The sequence below is a fragment of the Coregonus lavaretus genome (assembly GCF_964263955.1).
Source record: "Coregonus lavaretus genome assembly, chromosome: 6".
Classification (NCBI taxonomy): Eukaryota; Metazoa; Chordata; class Actinopteri; order Salmoniformes; family Salmonidae; genus Coregonus; species Coregonus lavaretus.
In genome coordinates, this window is record NC_139993.1 from 6044664 (window position 1) to 6072075 (window position 27412).

General features: G+C 41.9%; 2 protein-coding genes across 2 annotated transcripts; both read right to left on the reverse strand.

The window, feature by feature from the left end:
- Positions 1-1328: 1328 nt before the first annotated feature.
- On the reverse strand, positions 1329-22990 carry LOC311130527 (phosphoribosyl pyrophosphate synthase-associated protein 1-like). The gene is made up of 10 exons (XM_084163289.1): positions 22416-22990; positions 14694-14746; positions 11473-11539; positions 7117-7289; positions 5480-5595; positions 5263-5318; positions 4999-5153; positions 2608-2678; positions 2194-2340; positions 1329-1837 (listed from the first exon to the last, which is right to left on the reverse strand). Exons 1-10 carry the CDS (start codon positions 22496-22498, stop codon positions 1679-1681), a joined length of 1080 nt encoding a protein of 359 aa, XP_084019415.1. The 5' UTR covers positions 22499-22990; the 3' UTR covers positions 1329-1678.
- Positions 22991-23262: 272 nt separating this feature from the next.
- Positions 23263-26214, reverse strand: LOC311130352 (uncharacterized protein; the record flags this gene model as incomplete). The annotated part of the gene is made up of 4 exons (XM_084163076.1): positions 23263-24241; positions 24619-24821; positions 24997-25261; positions 26181-26214. The coding sequence occupies 4 exons, from the start codon at positions 26212-26214 to the stop codon at positions 23904-23906; spliced, it is 840 nt and encodes a 279-aa protein (XP_084019202.1). The 3' UTR covers positions 23263-23903.
- Positions 26215-27412: the final 1198 nt, after the last annotated feature.

The following is a 27412-nucleotide window of genomic DNA, read 5'->3' on the forward strand; positions in this document are numbered from 1 at the left end:
GCTCTAAAATATGTGATGTGTTCTGTGAAGACAGATAAACAAGCTGGTTGAGCCAATACACCAATTGTCTTAATATACTGCTTGCATGACATAGTTAGCAGGTGCCGTTTGACTCCGTGTTCTAGCCCATAGTGAACTGTGGTCTTTCTACTTTTAGCAATATACCGTAGTTGCTATTAATGCTATATCCTCAGACAAGCATAAGTGAAATTGGGAGGTGATATCACTTGTACACGTGGCAAAAAAAATAAAACTATACAAAATATATGTCTTCACTTCTTTAACAGACTAGTTGCCTAATAAATCCATGCACTTGCCTCATTGCCAAACATTTAAGGTAGTCCCACTTGCTTTCATAACGATGACATGGTGCATATGGAAAACACAGACAAGCTTCATTTGAATTTATAGAGGAACCCAGATGTTACACACCCAACCAAAACCACCGTCAACATTGAGAGGGACAACGTTTCCATTGTGTCATTGAGTGTGATGAGAAGTAGGCCTATTGAATAGGCAGCCAGAAAGAGGCAATAACTGACAGAGCTATTCAGCCTGACCTTTCAACATTATCTCGACAGGTGTAAGAGCATGTTGTATTTCATTCCACTGATGGTAAACAATTAGCTGGGAGACAAAGAGAGGCACGCAATAGCTAGAAACAGAACAGGTAAACTCAATGCAGCTCTGCAGAACATAGAGCCAGTTCTTCACCATTCAGACCGTTGTTTGTTCACGACAGACTTCAACAGAACACAAGTTTCAAAAGGAACAAGAGAGAGGAAGAGATTATCACTACACATGAAAAGATGTAAGAGCAGATTTAAGCATTTGTTCTCTTCAAAGGCTTAGCCTTGTCTACTTTCGTGTGGTTAATGGGTTCAGTAGTCCTTCATATGCATATTCCCTGTTCTAATCTACGAACAAATGGAAAACAAATCCCCATTTAAACAGAGTAGCCTTCTTTGAAAGCTGATAGACAAATCAGAGGACCTCAGTCTATCAGTAATTTGCAAAGTGACAGATTAAATAACCTATTACGGTTTTCCGTGCAGAAAACACAGACTGTGTAAGTGTCTATTCTCGTCTGTTTTCAGTTAGAGGTATCGGTATCTGTGACTAAAATAGGCCTTGCCACTTGTTACAATACTGCGCTATAGTTCAATGGCTGCGAAGGGTTTTGGGCCATAGGTAAGCATGTAACTACTAGCTAATTCAGTAACCGTTCTGACTCAGTAACCTTTCAAAACAGACTAACCATGTACCAGTCTTGTTTAAATGTTTGTCATAGAGTACAATATTGGAGTTCAATGGATCACGAATACATATCCATCCAAAAGGCTTTATTAACCAAATGCTATGCTGCAGTGAACACTGAAAAATTGCATACAATACACACACTGTAGGATTAAATTAAATTAATCCAAGATATATCGGTGCTGTTCGTGCTTTCTGAGAGTCTATATGGGTGATGTGTATTTACCATGTACATAGTGTAGCAGAGTACAGTAAAGGACTAGTGGTATGCATGAACAGTAGACATTAAGAGACATTGAGAATGCAAGAAAAAAATATAAACATAGGAAGTTAACTAGAATGAAAAGAAACAAGTGCCTATGTAACAGAGTTGAACATTCTTGGTCTCATTGTGTGTGTACACTGTATTTGTGCGTGTAGCTCAGTCATCTACTGTGATGTTACGGAACAGGTAAGCCATGGACTCTCCGTTGTGGATGCGTCGGATGGCCTCGGCCAGGATCATACTGACGTCCACTGTCTTGATCTTGGGACACTGGAGCTTCTGTACCTCATGAGGGACTGTATTGGTTACCACCACCTGGGGAGGGGCACAATGACACAAAATGGAGAGCCAGGTTACAGCAGGGACTATGTTTAAGAATGCCCTCTGAATTATTCAGCCCCCATTGGAAAACAGCAGTGTATTCGAAGGGTTTTTTGAGTATGCATTGCATATAACTGTATTTGGGTATCGGTTTGTGCACTTACCTTTTTAAGAAAGCATAGATTTGTTTGATTTATCCAGCAAATAAGACATAATTCCAACCTTGAGCTGCTTCACATATCGGAGCAGCAGACTACTTACAATAATTGTCAGTTGTGTTGATGTTAGAAAAGACATCCATCTTGCGCTTAATAAAAACCTGTGAGTGCGGCTTGTGTCCTTTGTCTTACCTCATCGATGGCGGACTCCTCTATGAGCCGTGGGGCCTCTGCTGAGAGCAGGCCGTGTGTCGCCATAATGTAGATCTTATAGGCCCCTCTCTCTTTCAGAATCTCAGCGGCCGCCACAAAGTCCTCCACGTCGTCTATGATGTCATCCTGAGAGAGGGAAACGACAAGAAAGGAAGGACTTAGAACAAAATAACAACAGTTATTAGAGTCTAACTAAATAAACCACTAGCGCTGTATCATACAGTATGTCCAAATACATCTTACATGAGGACTTCCTCAGAACAGTGAGAGTGAAACTTCAATAGTTTATATAACACTTTAATCTTGCTTATTAGCAATAGCTTGGACAATGCAGTTTTTTGTCCCATAGGGGTTATAGTTGAATAGAATTGAGAAAGACTATCAAATTCTTACAACAATGATAGCGATGCGGCCTCCCACATCTCCCACTACAGTTATAGGTGGTTTCTCCTTGGCCATCATTACTGAAAGAGAAAAAGAGAGAGATTTATCATTACTTTCAAAACAGTGGTGCAGACAAAAAAATACATTAAAGTTATTGGGAGAGGAGATTGAGTAAGAAGGGATCAAGTTCAACACCTGCAAAAATCATGCAAGACAGCTCTAACTCAATGTCCACAGTCTACCACAGCCGCTACAGTATAATCCTGAAAACTCAATATTTTGACAAATGGACAACTAGGTTAAATTACCCCATTTAGGTCATTATAATTTTTGATTTGGTGTAAGTATAGGGCAGCTTCAGGCATATTGTGATGGTAGCAACACATGGCTCATGTGTATAGAGCTGTCTTCCTTCCCACAAATACAACATCTGGTTTGGGATTTAGGGATCCACACAGCAACCCCATGCCAAATCATAACCAACTTCAAACCAGTTTCCTCAACGTCAGCCCAGCGGCGTCCAACCAGATGTCTGCGTATTTAAAAACTCTCAGGGTTGAACATCATGAGGCTCTACTTGGAACTCCGAGGTGTTGACATAGCAACAAAATTATTTTCTTAAAATAAATAGATTTTTTAAGGCTGGGGGGGGGATTTGAGTTTTTAAATTGTGGTCCTCTGTAGCTCAGCTGGTAGAGCACGGCGCTTGTAACGCCAAGGTAGTGGGTTCGATCCCCGGGACCACCCATACACAAAAATGTATGCACGCATGACTGTAAGTCGCTTTGGATAAAAGCGTCTGCTAAATGGCATATTATTATATTATATTATTATAAATAAACAACTAGGAATTGATCAAGAAAAAGGATGCAGGAGAACCCAACCAAGCTTGTCATCATGCCTCATTCGGCCTCTTGAGGTGCTTGCAATGTTTCCTTCATTTTTATTTTATTTTTACTCAAACCCCCGCGTCTGTTTGACCCCTCCCCCCCATCTAAACACTTAACTGAGATTTTCACAAAGGGGAATTTAGAAATGCAGTCCTAGTAGAAATGGAAAGTCCCTCAGTAGACATCAACATTACATGCATGCAGGTATAAGGCGATCGCAGATAGTATTGCAGGATGGGGGTTAGAGGAAGAGAGAGTGGAGCATGATGGTCGTACTTGGGAGCTCTATGCCTGGGAATGGAGCCTGGTGCCTCCCCGTGTCTTCAAAAGATAAATGGTATACGTTAACACTGTCATATACAGAGAAATATAAAATAGACAGACAGACGCAGCATACTGACAGACAACTCCAGAACTTAAGACAGGCTTTCTGGTCCTATTTATCCAAGGAATACAATAAAATAAGGTTTAATATAAAGATTAAAAGGTGTCACTTTGCTCCGTATCTGAATTTAGCTGCTGTTTTGATAAAGGGAGACCAACCCTGTTCCTGTATAAAGGAGGGGAGAAATGGAGAGAAGTACGAGAGAAAATAAATAGTCGCTGTATAAAAGGAGGGAAAAAAAGAGGGTGAGAAGAGAAATCCAGAGGCTGTGTGGAGGAGAGGGGAATGAAGAGGAGGGTAGAGGGGATGCCTGTTATTGCCTGCAGTATTTCTCAGGCATCTGCAGTAGTGTCAGGCTCCTGAGAAGGAGTGCTTTGCTGCTGAACCAACACATACTACAGCCCTGACTGGCTGAACACTCCAGTTGTACACTGTCAGCATGAGGACAATGTGTGGAGGTCCTCTTTGCTACTGGTGCCTTAGGGCATTCAGGGCTGGATATTCTTACAGCATTTCTGTGACAAATGGATTTGTAAAAATAACTTTCACTGGGTTATGGGTTGTTATTTGGACAGATTACCACTTTCAGTCAATAAATGTAAAATACAGTTTGTTTTCTGTAAATACTGTTCCATTATATCTCTGTAAAGCCTCACTTTGACCCAATGCCATGTTTTACAGTGTCTCTATAAATGGATAGGATCAGAGTCTGGGTGTACGTGCATTCACAAGTGTATGCATGCTACACGGGAGACTCATCCCAGTGCCGTCTACTCCCCATAAGCAGTGGGGGTTTAACCCTGCGGCTCAGGCTCATTAACTCTCCACGGATTCATCTGATAGAGTCGGGGCTCAACTCATCCTGACACTAGTGGTTACATAAACCAGCACTCTGCTGACTAGGCAGATTACTACATACATGAGGAGAGCAACACCTCAAATATGTTTGCGGAATATGCTTTGTAGACTGTGGGTGATGGACAGGTTGAAGAGCAGTAACACTGATTTGTGTATGTTAGGGTCAAAGGCAGGGGTATTTCCTAGTGGTTGTGTGTGTGGTTGTGTGTGTGTGTGTGTGTGTGTGTGTGTGTGTGTACACGCATATGCGTGTCAGGGGTCTCTTACATGGCAGCTCCAGACCAGGGTGGCCAGAGGTGGTGCGTCCTGAAGAAAGTGGAGGGGGAGAGTGTCTGCCGTCGGCCATGTCAGACTCTGAACACTGGGCCTCCCCATGCATCACCGCCAGGCCCAGCCGCAGCCTCTCAGCATAGGACTGAGCTCTGGAACAAACACACACACAAAATTATTTAAATACATACAAGCAAACATAAATCACAATCACATCATTCACCATCTATCTTGCTGGAAAACTCCCAACCTTTATGTTACCTCTTGGCCGCCGAAGGGGACTTTGCAACGATAATGGCATTTCTGTAGTCTGGAATCTAGAAAGAGGGAGACAGTTTTTGGTAACAAATAAACATTATCCAACATGATTTCACAGTTCAACACCACATTAAAACTAAACTCTAGTCAACAAATACATCTAGATAATGATTGAGATGATACAAGAGACTGAAGAGGATTCTGAGTAATGTAGTCTCACCTCCTCCTGGATGTACTGTAGCAGGAAGGGGGAGGCACGCAGGTTATCAACGGGGAAACTGAAGAAGCCCTGGATCTCCTTCTGGTGTAGGTCCATGGTGATGATGTGAGTTAGCCCTGTGACAACACCAGTGGGTCAAGCAACACCCTAGCTAGACCGGCTGGTGCGTATGTCCATGCGGCCATGATCATTGTCCATCCCCACCAGACACGATCATGACACGCAGGTTAAATACCAAAACCAACTGTTAATCAATTATATTAATTTGGGGGAAGGTCAAAACACACATGAAACGTTCATGGACATTTAGCTAGCTAGCTAGCTGTTGCTAGCTAGTTCGTCCTGGGAGATGAACATTGGGTTGTTATTTTACCTGACATGCATATGGTCCTCTTTTTAGCTGGTTCTTTGTATAATTTATGTCCCGAAGTCATATAAAATTGTGTTTCTCTACTCCGACAATTAATCCACAGACAAAAAGGGAAAACTAATTAGTTAATTTGTTGTTAGTTAGTTAGTTAGTTATCTTTGCTTAGTCTCTTTCGTTCGTCGTTGAAGCACCCACGTGGGTTTGTATCCTCATGAAAACCAAACAAAGTTCTATTTTAGCGTTCGGCAACGCAGACGCTCGTTGACACGCGAGCAATGTGGATGAAATTGAATAACATGCGTGTACATTTATTTTGCAATGCTCGCGCATGTAACATGGCCGGTCTAGTCAGGGTGTTAGCTTTTGCATGGTGATACATTAAGCGTTCCCCTACTAAAATACCATATATGACCGTTCGCTTTTCTGCTAGCTGTACGTGGTGACAGAGTTGATGGACTTGTTATGGTGTAACGTTACCCAACCTGGTGTCAGAGCATTTCGCATTATTATGTCCGTAAATCCAAGACACTCCATTTAGTATGATATGTTACGTTTCGTACGATATGTTATAAATTACAATTTGTATTATATGTTACGAATTTGCGAAACGTACGTGTTACGAATTTCAAAACAGTAGTATGTTACGAATTTGCAAGACGTATGATACGGTTAAGGTTAGCTAAAAGGGTTAAGGTTAGGGTTAGCTAAAAGGGTTAAGGTTAGGGAAAGGGTTAGCTAACATGCTAAGTAGTTGCAAATGAGCTAAAAGTAGTAAGTAGTTGAAAATTTGCTAATTAGCTCACATGCTAAAGTTGTCCGGGATGAGATTCGAACTCGCAATCTTTGGGTTGCTAGATGTTCGTCTTATAAGCCCACCCACCCTACTTTCATGTTTGCCTTCAGTAATCATCTGTCTTATGTAACCATTCCATACGTAACATATTATGCCATTTTGAGTGTCCCGGATTTACATTTACTATGTTACGTCTAGTCTATGAGACCAGGCTGCGTTACCTCACAGTATTTTTTTAATATATTTTTTTTCAAGCCTCATTCCTAGAGGTCTATACAGGGTTGGCATCTTGCCAACAATATGTCAATGGTAATAGCTACGCCTATAACTCCTACCATTTGTGTACAACTTAACTTAGCAGTGTTTTAAACTACCTTTCTACAACATCGTAACCGACTATGCAAAAACATCATTCTTGGTATCACAACAATGAGAAAATCACATGATGCATACAGTAACCATATAGTATCATACCAGCTTTAGCGAGCATGGAGGCCAGCAGCTTGCAGACAATGGATCCCCTCTTCCTCATCTTGCACTGCTTGCTGTAAGGGAAGTAGGGGATGACCCCAATGATGTTCTTGGCACAGTTAGTCTTGAGGGCGTAGGCCATGACCAGCAGCTCCATGATGGCCGTGTTCACGTCTCTGGGTAGGACAAAATAACCATTCAAGAGGCAATGGAGACAGATGAATAGAGATAAGATAATGTAATAAGATAAGCAAGAGTGAGATAAAGTAGTTATTGTAGATATTTCAGTAAACTGACAGGGTATAAAATTCAAGATGTCGGCGCATCTCAAGACCACATTAGCCCACAGAGCGTTCGCTCTGGGAGTTAACACTTGTCTTTGTTGAAACACACTCACTACAGATTTAAGTGAGTGAGTCTATGACGCTAGTCAGTATCCTACAATGTTAACTTACTTGACTACGTGCCCATTGTCCTGGCACTATCGCCGCATCGTAAGACAAGACGTTGGGCGCCACCCTAATAGTCGTTCCCTAAACTCTGAAGTATAACCTTGAAAGCTACGGGGCATTTCTAAATAATTAAGCCTCTCAAGATCGTATCGAAGAATGACTCCATTGTTGTATGGGAATCAGCCTGTTCATGAGAGAAGCAGAGGCAAACTTTGTTGGGGACTTGATGCACTTTTATTAACACTATAATTAGTAATCAAAGATAATGTCTTATTACTTAACTAATACAAAGAGTGCAATGACGTAGTGCCAGAGTAGATTTGGCCTAGGCATCCTCCTGAAACAGCAGAGCCAACAACAATCATAAAAGGGCAACTCTGAACCCCAATTTCACCCTTTGCCCATCCCCTTCAAATGTTCTAAAAATGCATTCAGGCTAGAAGTTGTGGGTGGGGGGAATTACTCATAAATATTCATTTTGCGGTGGGTAAACGTTTTAACACCTGATCCCAACACCTTTTCACTAAAGCATACTCTGATAATAAAATGATGTGCGTTGTGAGCTAATACATCTCTGGACAGTTAGCTCACAGTGGTTAGCACCAAGTGCCTGACATCTATTGCCACTTGCAGGGTAAATTGGAATCCACCTTGGGGTGCAATTTTTTTTTTTTTAATGTGGGCTCACATTTATTGCAGTACTGTGTTGGGAAGAAAAATTCAATAATCACCTTAAAATGATGATTAGGGGCTCAATTCAATCCAACCTGTACTGCATTATTTATGCAGTAGCTCTTTTTACAATTGTCAAATTAACTCACAGATTGGTCTTGGGTACCAGGGCCGACCCGCTCATTAGGCAGGATTAGGCACCCGCCTATGGTGGCAGATTAACTAGGGTAGGGCGGCATTTTCTGAGCTAAACTGACCAAGACTCAGCTCCAACGCACACATGAAACCTCACATAATTATTTCTGCCCAAAAACAATGACAATTTCTCTCAACCTGAGGTCAATGGGCTTTTAAGGTGAGCGCTGATGCTGACCTATGATAAGCAGTGCCCACTCTCACATTCCCAGTGCGCCTCTCCAGGGTGCTGTTGGAGAGACGCATCGCTGTGGCGTTCCACCAACATTCCATCAAAATGTTTTACATAAATCATGTAGCAGATATAGCATATGGTAGAAAGTGTGTGTGGCCTTTTCTGTAACCTACAGGCTGGAGATAAAATGTACGACAATATGAGACTGACACTTTTTACATCATGCAGGTTTCTCCGATCAAATAACCTAACCTAAATGGTGCCCAATCAAATAAAAAATGCGCTAACATATTAAGAAACAACATATCATAAAAACAGGACAGGTCAAAGTAAAATATGGAATGAACAATCAGGCTATTCACAACTGCTGTCCAGGACTTTCATCCCGTGGGCTAAATTTCAAATTGTCCAACTGGCCCTGTTGGTTATAGTATAAAACCCTACAACTTCAACCAGGGATAAATATTGTAAATAAAGGATTTGAAATAAAAATGTATATCTGTCCCATGTGGGATTAGAACTCACAACCATTGAACTATGAGCCACCAATTAGTCATAGCATTTGGGAGAAAATATGAGTTGACATGGACACCATTGTCACCTATTTCTTGTTACGATGGATATAGATACGAATATAAACGTATAATCCTCCATGTTTTTTTTTCTACGTAAAAGCACAAATGTGTATGAAACAGTAAGCAAAAACATTGAATTTGGTCATATGCGGAAATGTGCCTTATTGCCTTTTGACTTTTGTTTAACGTCAGTAGTCTATTCAAGGAATCATCATGCAAAATATTGTCATGACTCTTTCCTTGGTGAGGATCAAAGGTGCCAGATCAGCTTGGCAAATGGCTGACAGATCGCCAGACCCCAGTTGGGACGGTTTTATGACTCAACACCCTGTCATAAATAGTTTGCAGAAAAGGACTCCTTTTGGTCTCTAGTATGGGAAGACAGATTTTCATTGTTCCAGAGACTCTTTGCCGCCTAAAAACTATTACGTTAATAAAAGTGGACATTGGAACATTATTCATGATCTCCAAATGTTTGGAATGATCAGTGGGGACCTAAAGAATAATAATGCCATATTGTTTATTAGTTTGTGATGTCCTTAAGGATGGTATAACAGAATAACTCATTCTGAAAGTGTACACGTTCTATTTATCAAGTCTACATCTAAATGTTGTATAAAATATATGATTAAGTATGAGAGTATTTTGGTGAAGATAGGAATGTGATATTAGTTACAAATGGTTGAACCTCTACAGACCAGAAAAAGTGAGACGGTAAGTCCATACGTTTGAAATGGTGAAACTTTGAAACTCTCAATCTCTACACAAGAAGAAACTCACTAGACCGTAGCATTACCAATCTGTAGCTGACATGTAAAGTAGTCGAGAACATTTGACTAAAAACACGAGTTGGAAAGGACAATCTCATCTCAGACAACCGTTTGTACATCTGAAGTACCAGTTCTAACAACCAATTCACTACTAGAGAAGCTCTACAAAAGGACATTCTGACCTCTGGTGGACAAACCAGAGCCTTACACCCATCGACACCTTCCCCATAGGAGTGATTGTTTCAACAGAGAGCCGACGGAGAACACATTCTACATGTAAATACATTGCATTTCTTACCCAAACTGGTGGTTAGGGTGCTAAGTATTCTGATTACCGTGAGCGTAGTTTCCAAATGTATGTACGATAAGTTTGACTCTTTGTCCCCCTCTCCCTCCTTCTATTGACTCCTCCCTTTTTGATAATCAAGCAGTCATGCTGTTAGTCCACTAGGGACTTTTCTCATGTATTAAGTATGTTTGTATTCTATGTTATTATTTAGTTGGCTAGTAAATAAATAAGCCAATTTGTGTATTGCTACCTCATAAGGTCAGGGTTCTTGCAGGTTCAAGGATTATGCAACGTTCAGAATGAGACTGATGAGTTAATGATTAATAAGTGACTGTTATCAATATATAAACACACACACACACAGATACATATATACACACCTATACATATATTTATCTTCCAAGAGTTTAATTTGGGAGATGGTAACTCGTTAAACAACTTCTTCCGTGGTGCCCCAAATTCCTAACGAGTTAATTGTTACATTATTAATTTAATAGAGTAACAATTAAACATAGTTAATTGATTTGATAAATAACAGTCATCACATTAATGCAAGTCACATCACAACAATATATTGGCACACTCCACTTACCAAGACCATTGCCAAATAAGGCGTGCTGTCACCTGCTTTTATAGTGAGCCTTGAGGTGGTACCACTCAGCACATCTAGAAGGGAGTGTATTTCATACCAAACCCCTCCCTTGAGATGGCGAAGAGGCACCTTCTCAAGGTGCCTTCTTGACATTACGATTTCAATGGTAGAGTTAAACCGCGAGGGGCAAAAAGAGCTAGATTTCCTACTAAAATACCTAAATATATCACTTTTGCAACAAACTGTCAAAATTAAGACCAGAATTGACGTGTTTCACTATAAATAAGCCTATTAAAATCTGGTTTTCAATGAAAAATAAATAAAAAGTTCAGGAAAGTTACATTTTAAAGCCAACACAAAGGTCAGTGCCCCCTTGCTGGCTGTTCATATTGCAATCTCACTTTACCAGGCAGCTCCTGCCAACCAATGAATGACATAACCACTGGATGAAAATATGTAAAGTGGCGGACAGACACACAATGTCTGCCTAATCTCACAAGGGAATACTTTTACTTTCCTCTCATCTAGTTTCTAATGAAGGTTGATGCATTTGGTTCTGTGGTGAAACTGCATATCCAACCAACTAGAATATACACACACTCAATTCAGACGGTATAAAACACATTGGAATCCGCTCACCTTGGAATGGTCTGAATGATAAAGATGTCTTGACCACGAACAGACTCTTTCACATCCACCCTGGTTTCTGTAAATAAAAAAAGAAGCAAATCAGTTCCAGGAGCAAGTAACCCCACAAAAAATGTCTGCAGCATTGAAGGTCCCCAAGAACAGTGGCCTCCATCATTCTTAAAAGGAAGAAGTTTGGAACCACCAAGACTCTTCCTAAAGCTGGCCGCCCAGCCAAACTGAGCAATCGGGGGAGAAGGGCCTTGGTCAGGGAGGTGACAACGCAGGAGTGGCTTTGGGACAAGTCTCCGAATGTCCTTGAGTGGCCCAGCCAGAGCCCAGACTTGAACCCGACCTAACATCTCTGGAGAGACCTGAAAATAGCTGTGCAGCGAGGGTCTGAATACTTATGTAAATGTGATATTTCTGTTTTAGTTTTTTTATACATTTGCAAAAATGTCTAAAAACCTTTTTTTGCTTTGTCATTATGGGGTATTGTGTGTACATTGATGATGAAAAAAAACTATGTAATCAATTTTAGAATAAGGCTTTAACGTAACAAAATGTGGAAAAAGTCAAGGGGTCTGAATACTTTCCGAATGCACTGTATACCAGGGATATTCAACCAGAGCCTGCTGGTTTTCTGTTCTACCTGATCATTAATTGCACACACCTGGTGTCCCAGGTCTAAATCAGTTCCTGATTAAAAGGGGAACAATGAAAAGATGCAGTGGAACTGGCTTCGAGGTCCAGAGTTGAGTTTGAGGGATCTATACTATAGTGCTATAGTAGGCCTATAGATTATATATACACTTAGTGTACAAAACATGAAATGACATCTGCTCTTTCCATGACAGACTGACCAGATGAAAGCTATGATCACTTATTGATGTCACTTGTTAAATCCACTTCAAATCAGTGTAGATGAAGGGGAGGAGACCGGTTAAAGAAGGATTTTTAAGCCTTGAGACAATTGAGACATGGATTGTGTATGTGCGCCATTCAGAGGGTGAATGGGCAAGACAAAATATTTAAGTGCCTTTGAACAGGGTATGGTAGTGGTACCAGGTGCACCGGTTTGAGTGTGTCAAGAACTGCAACGCTGCTGGGTTTTTCATGCTCAACAGTTTCTTATGTGTATCAAGAATGGGCCAACACCCAAAGGACATCCAGCCAACTTGACACAACTGTGGGAAGCATTGGAGTCAAAGTGGGCCAGCATCCCTGTGGAACGCTTTCGACACCTTGTAGAGTCCATGCCCAACGAATTGAGGCTGTTCTGAGGGCAAAAATGGAGGGGTGCAACTTAATGTGACTAGTTTCAGGAAAACCCCTGTCGCGCGTCACTACTTCACAGGAGAGGTATTTGAATGTAAACATCTTTTTTGTTTTTTGGCAGAAATGCCTTCTGGAAATTGAACTTTCAAGTGCCTTAATAACAAATGTGTATGCAATCTGTAAATACGAATAAAATGGTTAAATTACGAGCCTAGTTGGTTTAGCCACGGAAAAAAACAGGAACCTCTCCGCTAGCCATGATTGGCTAAGATAATGGATGGGCTGGACATGAGTTTGGATTGGCCTGCCATGTAGCACACTTCTTTCTATAGCATGAGCTGCTCAGTATGTGTAGGTAATCCTTTCGAATGCGGCTTTTTCGAAAGATATCACAAAGAACTGCAAAAGTGTTGCTAATGCTCTCCACTTTCTGGAGGGCAGAGTTTTGAAATCTGTGGAATGCCCGGTGGAAGCAGAGTATGATAGCTAAGGAGATTGAGAAAATTCTGGCGTTTGATTGCAAATTAGCGGAGGGAGTCAAAAAGAGAACACACAGAAGGCTATTGTATAAAACACCTGTCTCCGAATTACATCTTCAAACTAAGGGCAACCATGGCATCCGTGACTGAGGGAGAAGCGTTCATCCATGTATACGGGTAAGAGAGTCTAGCTAGCCCACATTTTCAGATATTTACAGTTTCTAATTTTGGCAGAAAGTCGATTTCATTGCAAGTTAAATCGTACTGTTAGCTAGCTAGCTAACGTTAGCTGGCTGGCTGGCTAGCTAACATTACGTGTATGATCTGTGTAGTAATATTATTTGTATCTTAGAGCCATTTGCATTGCTAGCTATAGCCTAATGTTAGCTAGCTAAATAACATTTAACCTAGTTGGTTAGCTTTAGCTACCTGTAGCTTCATAAAGGATAGTAACGTTATGAGTTGGGATTATGGTTCATTGTTTAGCTAGCTAGCTACGTCTAAACAAAAGACTCCACTGTGCAAGTAACCTTTTCACTGTACCATTTACACCTTCTGTATCCTATGCATGTGACCTGCACCAAAGTCAAATTAGGATATAACGTTAGGCCAATGAGACAGTGTCCAAGTTCTACAATTATTTTATTCAGTCACAATCACAAGCTATTTTCTGTAATTAGCTCACCATTAACTTGTAAATAATGATCTTGTTGTGAGTTTATTTTCCTGTAATAATGAATACAAATTAGCTAACGTTAAGACATTGTCAGCTATATGATATGGTCATTATTTGAACTGGCTAGTCAGATAACAAGCTAGAAACTAACCAAAACATTGTTTAGAAAGTTGATTTTAGTTGCCTGGTTTGCTAAACAGATAGGTTTATTGGTGTTAAAATACACAAATTCTGCTATTTTGGACCACCAGGCTGCTAATGTCATACAGCCTTTCGTTTTTGTGTTTATACTTTTTCATAACGAAAACGACAAGTTTGATGTCGGACGACAATAGAATGTTCATGATGTCACTGCGACAACTGTATACAGACATGTCAATAGACGTAGTATAAACCTTTAGTCTTTAAATCTTTGGTTGTTTAGTACACTAGTCACTCGGTTTAGCACAGGGCCTCACATGGCTTAAGAGGGTGTGAATGATCCTGAATGGGTGTAGACAAAGAAGAGCTCTCCAATAGGTGTTCCAAAACGTTCAACAGCCATTTTCTCAAAAGTGGGGTTATAAGTTTATCAACTTTCAATGCAGAAATACTTTCCCATTATTCCTCAACTGTAGTGTATGATATACCATTTTCTAGCTCTGAGTCTCTACTTTTATACAATATAAAAAACACAATTTCACATTTTGCCACATAAGACCGAATCAAGCCGGTCGTTCACATATTAGGAAGGTGTACCTAATTTTTTGTACACTCAGTGTATACTGTATGACGTTGAAAGGGATAACCTGGCATCTCACCTCTGTTGGACTCTTGGTAAACAACTGACTTTCCCAACTCTACGCCAAGCCGTCTGCAAGGAGAGAAGGAAGGTGTTAGAGTAAATAAACAAAAACGCACACAACTAATCGTCCACACACAGGAGGAATGCCCGCCTTGTGAGTAACTGGCCCAACTGTCATCCATTATTATTAATAATCCACTATTATTATTAATAATAAATAATCATTCTTATTAATATTATTGTTATCCATTATTAATAAATTATTATTGTGTGGGTGCTTATATTTGTCCTATTTCACATATGTGAAAGTGTGTATTATGCACGTGTGAATTGGAAACTCTGAGACACCCACAGAGAGTGGGGTCACACCCAGGGTCTGCCATTATCAACGACGACCCTGTAGCATTTAAGGCTAAGCGCCTTGCTCATGGGCACGTCGGCAGATTTTTCACCTTTTTCAGCATAGTGATTCGAATCAGCGACATTTGTTACTGGCCCAACACTAATCACTAGGCTACTTAACTAGTCCACTCTCGTTTCTCAAATGCCCTGACCGTCCAAAAACATGAGTGAGAATAGTGAGAATGGCAAAGTGAGTGGTTTATGACATGGCTACTCCCCATCTGCTAATGTGAAAACACTGATAACATGCTACTATGGATACTCAACTCAAGTGCTTTAGGCCCTATTCCCACTACGAGAGATGGAGAGTCTGAGGAGCAGAGTGGCGAAAGAGATTTCTACTTTTCAATTCACATTACATCCTTGCCTTACCTTACCTTACATTGTGGCTGGCAAAGCGACATTATTGGTCCACAGCTCAAATTGACCGTAAATATCATATTAAAACATATTACAAAATGGAATAATGCAACCATCCATATTTATATTGTTATTATTGATATAGTCAAAGACTAAATTAATTGCAATACACTGGTCTCAAATACACTACATGACCAAAAGTATGTGGACACCTGCTCGTCGAACATCTCATTCCAACATCATGGGCATTAATATGAGGTTGGTTCCCCCCTTTGCTGCTATAACAGCCTCCACTCTTCTGGGTGGCTTGCAGTCGGCCTTCAGGCCTGGCTTGCAGTCTGCGTTCCAATTCATCCCAAAGGTGTTCGATGGGGTTGAGGTCAGGGCTCTGTGAAGGCCAGTCAAGTTTTTCCACACCGATCTCGACAAACCATTTCTGTATGGACCTCGCTTTGTGCACGGGGGCATTGTCATGCTGAAACAGGAAAGGGTCTTCCCAAAACTTTTGCCACAAAGTTGGAAGCACAAACCCAGATTCGTCCGTCAGACTGCCAGATGGTGAATTGATTCCACTCCAGAGAACGCGTTTCCACTGCTCCAGAGTCCAATGGCGGCAAGCTTTATACCACCCCAGCCGACGCTTGGCATTGCGCATGGTGATCTTAAGCTTGTGTGCGGCTACTCGGCCATGGAAAACCATTTCATGAAGCTCCCAACGAACAGTTATTGTGTTGACGTTGCTTCCAGAGGCAGTTGGAACTCGGTAGCGAATGTTGCAACCGAGGACAGGCAATTTTTGCATGCTATGCGCTTCAGCACTAGGCGGTCCTGTTCTGTGAGCTTGTGTAGCCTACCACTTCGCGGCTGAGCCGTTGTTGCTCCTAGATGTTTCCACTTCACAATAACAGCACTTACAGCTGACCGGGGCAGCTCTAGCAGGGCAGAAATTTGCCGAACTGACTTTTTGGAAAGGTCCTATTACGGTGCCACGTTGAAAGTCACTGAGCTCTTCATTAAGGCCATTCTACTGCCAATGTTTGTCTATGGAGATTGCATGGCTGTCTGCTTGATTTTATACACTTGTCAGCAATGGGTGTGGTTGTGCATGGCTGTCTGCTTGACTTTATACACCTGTCAGCAACGGGTGTGGTGGAAATAACCGAATCCACTAATTTGAAGGGGTGTCCACATACTTTTGTATATATTAGCATAACTAGGCTACACAGAACCACACGGTCCCATTGTAAAATTAGGCTTTTCTTCCCATTTTAAAACCTGTCCAAGTGCAACATGCCTAGCTCTGCCCACTGTGGCGTGGCTTACGGAGCGCTCTCTGAAATAAGTGCTCGTATAGTTGTATTCCAATATATTCTCACCACACCGGTGCAAAATTTGTATCTTCCTATAGCAGATCACCGAGACCGCATTTTACATTCATAAACCATGCCGTGGGCCTTCTAAAACTACTCACCATTTGATTACACTTTTCTCAGTCATGTTACCTCATTGACTAGCTAGCTAACAATGTAACTTTACCAGTATATCCAAACATTTTGGGACGAAGAAAGAAAAGGGATAGCTTCTTCAGGAGATCAATGATCATAGCAATGAATGAATGACAGATCTCTTGTACCTGACATTTTTACAGAGACAGTGTACAATTTTCAATGTAATGCATAACTAGAACAATTGTGCTTTTACACAATGTAGAAACCTAATATTCCACAAATTACCTTGTAATTTCAATGACAGGTATTCGTACCAACCTTTTATAATAAACAAATGTCTTTACAGTGTTACATATTAGTTTCTAGGGCACAACATGTGCTTCAAAAGTACCTAGAATTCATGTAGGCCCAATAAGCTCTCTCAATCAATTAAAACAAATATTATTTTCTGGTGCTCTTAAATTTAATGTGGTGCTCCTAACTTTTCGTAGTGCTCCTAACTGAAAAGTGTTAATTTAGAGCACTGCTGACCAGGCCTCAAATTTCCCAGCAGCATCGCCGGCCCTTGTGTGGCCATAATGCCCCCTAAAAGAATCCATGCCTTGTGGCCAAAGTGCTCCTTATTGAATTCCCGAGGTGCCTATTGAAGATGTTAGAACTGTACACATTTACTCATCTTGTTGACTGACGAAAAGTAACGAACAGCAAAAGCACTAACCTATGTCAATCTACTATCCCCACATTACAAAAGTTGACCTATTCTATTGGACAGCTTGTAGTTCTGTGCGAGAAATAAATATTCCAAACAGACTCTGCGACAGTTGTGGGACGACGGATCCCAAATTAATACAACCACTGTACGTAAAAAAATAAAACTTTTAAAAGAAATTAGTCTGTTTAGCACAACATTTAGCTTAAAATGTTGATACACTATTAGGCTATTTCTTGACATTATAAGCGCAGCAATGCGCACAGGAAAGTATGCAATAAGTTTGAACGTTTCAAAAATGCAATTAGCTGGAAAACACCGCTCTCCAAAGCACACATCATGGGTTGTTAATATGACTAGGATTGTGTCTTTGGCTGCTGGACTACGAAAGAATGTTGACAACATGAGAAATACTGGTTTCAAATGGCATATGAGGAAGTATTTATGAACGAATCCCCTTAACATTCCTTTGGTCGGAAAGCGGTAAGACATGCCTCATAAAATGACAATTATGTTTAAATAGTTTAAAAATTCACTGCCTCCGCTCAGATTATTATATTTGTCGAACATGACTGTAGTTTAGCCTATATACAGTGGGGAGAACAAGTATTTGATACACTGCCAATTTTGCAGGATTTCCTACTTACAAAGCATGTAGAGGTCTGTAATTTTTATCATAGGTACACTTCAACTGTGAGAGATGGAATCTAACAAAAATCCAGAAAATCACATTGTATGATTTTTAAGTAATTAATTTGCATTTTATTGCATGACATAAGTATTTGATCACCTACCAACCAGTAAGAATTCCAGCTCTCACAGACCAGTTAGTTTTTCTTTAAGAAGCCCTCCTGTTCTCCACTCATTACCTGTATTAACTGCACCTGTTTGAACTCGTTACCTGTATAAAAGACACCTGTCCACACACTCAAACAGACTCCAACCTCTCCACAATGGCCAAGACCAGAGAGCTGTGTAAGGACATCAGGGATAAAATTGTAGACCTGCACAAGGCTGGGATGGGCTACAGGGCAATAGGCAAGCAGCTTGGTGAGAAGGCAACAACTGTTGGCGCAATTATTAGAAAATGGAAGAAGTTCAAGATGACGGTCAATCACCCTCGGTCTGGGGATCCATGCAAGATCTCACCTTGTGGGGCATCAATGATCATGAGGAAGGTGAGGGATCAGCCCAGAACTACACGGCAGGACCTGGTCAATGACCTGAAGAGAGCTGGGACCACAGTCTCAAAGAAAACCATTAGTAACACACTACGCCGTCATGGATTAAAATCCTGCAGTGCACGCAAGGTCCCCCTGCTCAAGCCAGCGCATGTCCAGGCCCGTCTGAAGTTTGCCAATGACCATCTGGATGATCCAGAGGAGGAATGGGAGAAGGTCATGTGGTCTGATGAGACAAAAATATAGCTTTTTGGTCTAAACTCCACTCGCCGTGTTTGGAGGAAGAAGAAGGATGAGTACAACCCCAAGAACACCATCCCAACCGTGAAGCATGGAGGTGGAAACATCATTCTTTGGGGATGCTTTTCTGCAAAGGGGACATGACGACTGCACCGTATTGGAGGGGAGGATGGATGGGGCCATGTATCGCGAGATCTTGGCCAACAACCTCCTTCCCTCAGTAAGAGCATTGAAGATGGGTCGTGGCTGGGTCTTCCAGCATGACAACGACCCGAAACACACAGCCAGGGCAACTAAGGAGTGGCTCCGTAAGAAGCATCTCAAGGTCCTGGAGTGGCCTAGCCAGTCTCCAGACCTGAACCCAATAGAAAATCTTTGGAGGGAGCTGAAAGTCCGTATTGCCCAGCGACAGCCCCGAAACCTGAAGGATCTGTATGGAGGAGTGGACCAAAATCCCTGCTGCAGTGTGTGCAAACCTGGTCAAGACCTACAGGAAACGTATGATCTCTGTAATTGCAAACAAAGGTTTCTGTACCAAATATTAAGTTCTGCTTTTCTGATGTATCACATACTTATGTCATGCAATAAAATGCAAATTAATTACTTAAAAATCATACAGTGATTTTCAGGATTTTTGTTTTAGATTCCGTCTCTCACAGTTGAAGTGTACCTATGATAAAAATTACAGACCTCTACATGCTTTGTAAGTAGGAAAACCTGCAAAATCGGCAGTGTATCAAATACTTGTTCTCCCCACTGTATGTGACCCATTTTCGGAAGCTAGGTGTATGTCGCATGTCACTACTTCACAGGAGAGGCATTTTTTTTTATCAAAATGAGTTTTGGGGCAGAAATGCTTTCTTGAACATGTGAACTTCCATGTGCCTTAATAAAAAACGTGTATGCCATCTTAAATACAAATACAATTGTTAAATTATGAGCCTAGTTGGTTTAGCCATGGAAAAAGACAGGAACCTTCCCGCTAGCCATGAGTGGATGAGATAATGAATGGGCTGGACAAGCTGAGAGAGGAGTTCGAATTGGTCTGCCATGTAGTGTGCTTCTGTCTATAACATGAGCTACTCAGTATGTGTAGATAATCCTTGCTACCGCAGCTTTTCTGAAAGATATAGTAGCCATGGAGAACTGCAAAAGTGTTGCTACTGCTCTCAACAGCATTGCTGCCCTGAATTTAGCAGGCGCTATTGAGAAAGATCAGCGGGGAAAAAGTTGTGAATGAATCAGATGAGGAAATCCCTGACTTAGGTAAAAACATTTTCACTGAACCAGATATTGTAGAGTCTTCTGATGACAGTGATGGGGAAGAAACAGCAATCAACAGTGTTGTCACGGAAGAAGTTGACAAAGTTTTTAAATCAGTGTAATGCCCGGTAGAAGCAGAGTATGAGAAGGATATGGAGAAAATTCTGGTGTTGGATTGCATCCGTGACAGAGGAAGAAAGAGCTGATGATTCTTATGGCATTGCACACGGTCAATGTGAACCGGATTGACTTGATACGTCGGGCCAAGCAAGCTGTACAAACAAAATGGAAACGACACAGGAAGTCTTAGTTAAAGGGGTTCCAGTCTGCCATGAAGCATTCACCCATGTATATGGGTAAGAGTCTAGCTACAGATATTATACATTTCAAATTTTGTCAGAAAGTCATTTTCATTGCAAGTTAAAGCCTAATGTTAGCTAGCTAGATAACATTACGTGTATGATCTGTGTAGTAATATTATTAGCACATCAGAAAACCATTTGCATTGCTAGTTATAGCCTAATGTTAGCTAGCTAGCTAACATTGAACCTAGTTGGTTTAATTTCTAGTAGTGTATGGGTTGGGATTGTGGTTCATTGTTTAGCTAGCTACATGTCTAAACAAAAGACTCCACTTTGCCAGATGATTACATGACCCATCAAGATAGCCAGGTGTGTCTGAGGGTGATTATGGCCATCTATTGTATTTCATGAACATGTGAACTACACTACCTTACTCATTCTGTTCAGCACATGGCCTCACATGTGAATCCTTATAGAGAAGGGTGGGGCTAAGGCTTAAGAGGGTGTGAAAGATGCTGATTTGGTGTAGACAAAGAAGAGATCTCCAGTTGGTGTACCAAAACATTAAAAGTCTCATTAAAATGTGGCTACATTTTCTGGGGCCTCCCCCATGTCAGCATCGCTCTTGACATGAAGATTGTAGCCAATACGCATAGGCTTTCAGCTACACTTTGACATGTAGGCTAATTATTTATGTACATTTACATACACTTATGTTTTTATTCACAGAATAGCTAGTGTTTTCGGTTTTCTATTCAATAAAAAAATAGGCTATTTTGGTTCATGGCCTTATTAGTGCCTTAGCAGATTGGGCACCTCTTGAAGGCCAAATGCCCTTGCCAGTAAAATCACGAAATTCCAGGCCTGCTGGTGACCAATGTTCCCTCTATGGCTGTGGGCACGAGATTGAACTTCACTCAACTTTCTAGAGTTTTCCCTGTTAGTTAACACTTTAATACTTTGATCAGTTGTCACAAAATATTAGATATTTTCGGAAGGTAGAAATAATTTAATATGAGCAAATAAAATGTGTGAAACGGCGATTCGTAACGCTTGAATCGATTTTTTGACGGATGCATGTTACATTTGGATCGGTTTGGGGTCCGCGGACAGATGCACTTGTATCTTAAACATTTGAATCGGGAAAACGGGTCAGTGTCTGGGGCAGCAGCTGTAACTGTTCCCTATGTTTGAGAGACTGTTTGCCTGGAATGGGCTCTGTTTGTTAGCCCAGTTTGCTTGAAGTCTCTTAGCAAAGTTATGTGAGATGTCATCCTCTCTCATCCTTGCAATTTTGAGTGACAGGTCCTCTGGAGTCTAGCGACCTAAAAGTAGGCCTAATAGGCTGATTTTACACACACAGCCCAATTCTGATATTTTTCCACTATTTATTTTTTTAAGGAGTGGGGCAGTCCCGTTCCTTACTTATTTTATTGTTTATTGGATAGGAGACAGAGGAAAGGTAAGAGTTTTTGGTTAAAGAGCAATGGGCCGGATTCAAACCCATACTGGCAGCGGTACATGTTCTCTAGAAGCAGCGCCCTATACCGCTAGACCAGTGGTTCCCAACCAGGGGTACTATGACCCCTAGGGGTACTTGGCCTATCCACAGGGGGTACTTGAGAAGACTCATGAGTGCACATGAGTGGGTACTTCAGGGGTACTCCGGCCAGAGCAAAATTCAGTTGGTGGTACAGTAACCGAAAAGGGTTGGGAACCACTGCGCTAGACCACCACTCATTTGTCTTTTGACTACTTTCAAATACAATTGGGGAAAAAAAGTCATTTGAGTGATATGCAAGAGATTAATTTGAATGCACAGCATATACTTACTCCGTGATCTTCTTGGCGAGCTCGGTGCATGCGGTGGTCGAGTTGGCAGAGAAGACACGGTACCCACTTTTTGAGATATTCATTGTTGAGTGACTATAGGACAGCTTTGAAGTTTGAGAATGCCAGACGAGACTTGAGGTCCAAAAGTCAATGGCCACGTATTTTGCCTACTCACATCGACAATATCAACTCCTTTTATAAATTCAGGATTTAAGAACACGGAAAACCGTCGAATGAGTGCGGAATGTTACAAAATCTCAAAGCATAAACACCGGCCTACAGGTAGCTAACCTACATAACTGGTGTAAGTAAACAAGTCCACTTATCGATCGCAGTATGACTGGTCTAACAAACGAGGAAACGGATGAAAACTGAGTTTTTTCCAAATCCACACATAGAGCTGTAGCCCACTCTACGAAAAACGCGCTTCACCTAATTCTTCAATTAGAAAAATATTTTGCAATAGAAGTATACTATAGCAGCCTCGTGTAATCTGAACAAGTTTATACAATGTTGGTCCTAGCGTCGCTAATGTAAACTGTCTCGCAATGAGGTCGCATCAAAGAAAATACTACGAGTCATTTCATTGGGTAGCCCACGATTAACATATTGGCAGTAGAATAATCCAATGTGAGTGCTGCTTTGGAACAGAGGAGGGCGGTTTGTGCGAATTTTCAACCACTCAGAGCACTTCAATCACACGCGAGGTCAAAGAGTAACGTTATACGTAGCAGGCGTAAAAAGAAGGAAAGAGACGCTGAAGTAATGAGTTCAAAATATTATGAAGAAGAAACATGTAGGTAACATATTCTTTTTTAAATGCTTAAAAAGTGGTATTTCAGGGGGAACGGTAGGTCATGTATAATTTAATACAATACAAATAAAATAAAACATTGTTACACAACTTGGTCATACATTTCCTAGAAATCTAATTAGCCTACATACTTTATTTAAACTTTTCTTCACTCTTTCCTCAATTGACAAAAAGTTTATAAATTGCTTGCAGCCATCCATATCATTAATAGGTTTTGTAAGTACTTTCTTTGAATTTTCAGCAGGAACAGCTTCATAATAATGAACACAAAGTCAGAATTGACTAAAGAGTTAATTGACATTGGGAGAATTGTTGGCTATTTTTGTATTTTCACTATAAAAATGACCTTCGATGAACAGCTTGGAATTCTATCACCAAAGGGTTTGTTTAATAAGATAATGTGTGGGTATGTACAGTGTGAGGATGGATGTGCTACCTATTTTTAGTCACAGTGTTTTAGTCGTCCAATGCTCAATGCTAGGCATGGATCTCCACACTTGGATATGGGTGACACAGCAGATTCCTTCACTAAGGCCATTGGCATAGAACAAGGGGCAGAGGGTGCGATCCAGAGGGAGTACCACCCTCCCGACGTCTTAATGTTATGTCCACACCATACACCTAGGGTTCCTTCTGCCCCTCAGCCCCTCACCTGCCCCCCTCCATCAACCCTCTCATCCTTTGAGCACCTTCTCCTTTAGCAGGTCCAATATCACCTGTCTTTCCTGGCTCTCCAGCTCAAACCTCCTCTCCCTCTCCTTCCTCTCCGCCCCCAGCCTCTCTCTCTCCAGGGTGATCTTACTCCTCTGGATCTCTAGCTCCTCCCTCCTCAGCGATAGCTCCTCCTCCCGCAGTCGTTGTTCCGCCTCCGAGCGCTTCTCCAGGAAGCTTAGGATCTCTGAGTAGGTCTGGCAGCAGCATTGGCAAGGCTGCTTGGCCATGGGCGCCGCCGAGACTAGCGAGAGCTCTGCCAGGTCCTCCTGCTCCTCCTCGGGCTCTGGGGTCGTGGGGACTGAAGGGGGCAGGGTGGGGAGAGAATAGAGAGGGACATGGTTGAGATGGGGAGGATAAAGTCTCAAAAGGTCAACGTTTTTTGGTTATCATTTCTTTGGTCTGTAGTCACTCAAACATTTTTGCAGAGGAGCAAACATGTCACTGTGTGTGTCGCTTGAGTATCGACACACACAGAGACAACTGTTTTAAGCGGGGCAAGGGCAGGGCATTCTAAACAATTGCAGGGGAACCACTAGTTTGGTCACAGTACGGCTATAATAACAGTATTCTCTTCAGGTGTGTGTCCTATTTCCTTCCTCCCTTTGGATATGATCACAGATCTAAAAGTTATTTTCTCCCCTCACAGATCTAAACAGACTTGGATGGGTTTCTTACCTTTGGGATGTCCTGTTTGTGTGGAGATAATGATGGGTTTGTCCTGCTCTGGTAGACTAGCCAGCTCTTCCAGGGCTCGTTTCCTGAGTTCCTCATCCTGGTACTTACTCTCCCCGCTGGCCAGAAGACCCTTCTCTGCCTCCAGCTCCAACACCTCGTGGAGTAGGTCTTCTTTCTGGGCATACAGCCTCTCTGTCCCAAACCTGAACACATACAGGTGCATAAGCATGAACAGACACAGACAGACACACACACACACAAGGTTGGGTATCAGCTTCTAATACATTCCTCCTATTAAGCCTTATGTAGACTCCTGTGTATGTGTGTCTAATGTCAACTTGTATGTCTTATGTCAACTTCTGGCCAGTCTTGACCAACCTGCGTAGGCTGGGGAAGTCCTGCTTCTTGTAGTAGTCCAGCAGCAGCATGGTCCTCTCCCTGCAGCGCCGGGCGTCCACCTCAAAGCTCTCGTCCTGCAGGGCAGCAGTGATGATCTCCCCGACACGGGCCCAGATACGACCCGACTCCTTGGAACAGAACGGGTTCTGAGCAATGACCTCACGGAGCAGCAGGATGTCGTGGCGGGCGGAGAATCGCACCTGTCGCTTGCGGGGAGTGGTGGAGGGGCCGGCGAGGGAGAAACCTGGATAGAGGAAGGGGGAGGGAAAAAGTGAGAGGCAATATCTAAGTCGTAGACTATTGGTATAGAATCCTCAGATATGACCTTTGCCAAGAGGTCTGGGACTTAGTGCACTTATCCTGTAACAATAGTTCAAGCCTCACTGACTTTTCCTCCTCAATTGCTACTTCAGAAATTAGATAGACAATACAGATGGTAAGGAAATAACTCCACAGGTAGGCCGCCTAGTCTTTCCAATGATGATGCATAGGCTATGAAGTTCAACAATATGTTTTATATGAAGCTGCACGATAAACTACTGGGCTGAATATAAGGGGTTCACATTGGTGAACGTTAGGGAAACATACCTGGGGTGTATTATTTTTGGAAACCGTTTCCTTTTAAGAAGGAAGCGTAAAGAAAACGGGAGGGACCCTACTTGAATTTGTCTAATAGAAACTCTCGTTTGCGTTTTCCGTTTGGAGTAAACGGTTTTGCAACAGGGCGAAACGATTTGCAACAGAATCGGCTAATGATTACAACCCTGGCAAAACGTTCAATCATGAATGTAATTTAACTGTGAACGGCCTGTAGGCTATTTGTTGTCGATTGGGGTTCAGCTGTCATACAAAGCAAAGCCGATATTATCACTTTCACTGTCAAAGCAAAAGCCGAAGCCCCCTATTTGCCTGGTGACGTAGGCTAGTTGCTAAAACGCTTTGCCATTCCAGGCACAAGTGCAAGCAGCACAGCACGTCTACCCATGCAGAGGCAAAGCAGATGGAAGATGAAAGTATAAATGTTGCATTGTTTATTATGGGCCAGCGCGAGCACAGGAAAATCACAGAGCCGCATATCAAAAGAAAAAATGGCACATGCTGGTTATGGATTTATGAACAATAAAATATGTAATGTCAGACGTAGCAGTTTATGTCGTGCTCACCACCGTTATTTGCCATCTCCACCACACGTTCCATAGCTGCATATATCCGGGATCAGCTGACACACACAAAATGTTGAGGTCACTGTACACGTCCACTCACCAGTACAGGTTCCATTCTGACGTGTAACTCAACTTCTCGGGAAATCTGGCAAACTGGCGTGCCGAAAAATGTGCAGGACCGCGGAGTGTCCACAAGGTGGCGTCAAAGGACCGCGCGTAAAGTTTCTGGTATGTTCTGTCAAGTGAAGTCAATTCCATCATCACAGAGAAAAGGGATGCTCTGTGCAATCCATAATACAGAACATATTCACTTGTGGCTTTGACTTGGCATGGTAACAGGCAATCTGGAATATATAGTTGACCTACATAAGATTGCTCTATTCTGCATCTGATTTATTTTTACTGACCATAAACAGTCTAACAATGCACTCACTTCAGAGTGAGTGGCAATTCAAATGTCACAATTCACCCTCCAGGTCAAGAGCTATTTACTAAAATTATGTGTTGAATAATTAGATTTGAATATTGTTGCACCCCCTTTTGTCCTCAGAACAGCCTCAATCCGTCAGGGCATGGACTACAAGGTGTCGAAAGCATTCGACAGGGATGTTGGCCCATTTTGACTCCAATGCCACAGTTGTGTCAAGTTGGCTTGATGTCCTTTGGGTGGTGGACCATTCTTGATACACACGTAAAACTGTTGAGCGTGAAAACCCCAGCAGCTCTGCAGTTCTTGACACACTCAAACTGGTACCATACTCCGTTCAAAGGCACTTCAATCTTTTGTCTTGCCCATTCACCCAGAATGGCACACATACACAATCCATGTCTCAATTGTCTCAAGGCTTAAAAATCCTTCTTTAACCCGTCTCCTCCCCTTCATTTACACCAGGGGTTTCCAACAGGTCGATCGTGAGCTACCAGTAGCTCGTAAGCTACCAGTAGCCTGTAGCCCACCTATGAGTAGCTCGCCAAACAATTCTGAAAGTACATGCAATTTTCACGTGTTCCACCGCAAACTGTCATAAACAAATCTCACAAGTATCAGACACCGCAAGCTACCAGCTACTATTTAATCAACGCAACTTGACATTATCCCACCCCTGGTTAGCCACTATTGACTTAAAAAGCCAAACCTAACACAATATCTGGCAATTAATTTCCAACAATATTGTCCCTGTCTGTCTGTATGGTGTGCACGTGTCTATCACTCTGTGTGTAGCCAGTTGATG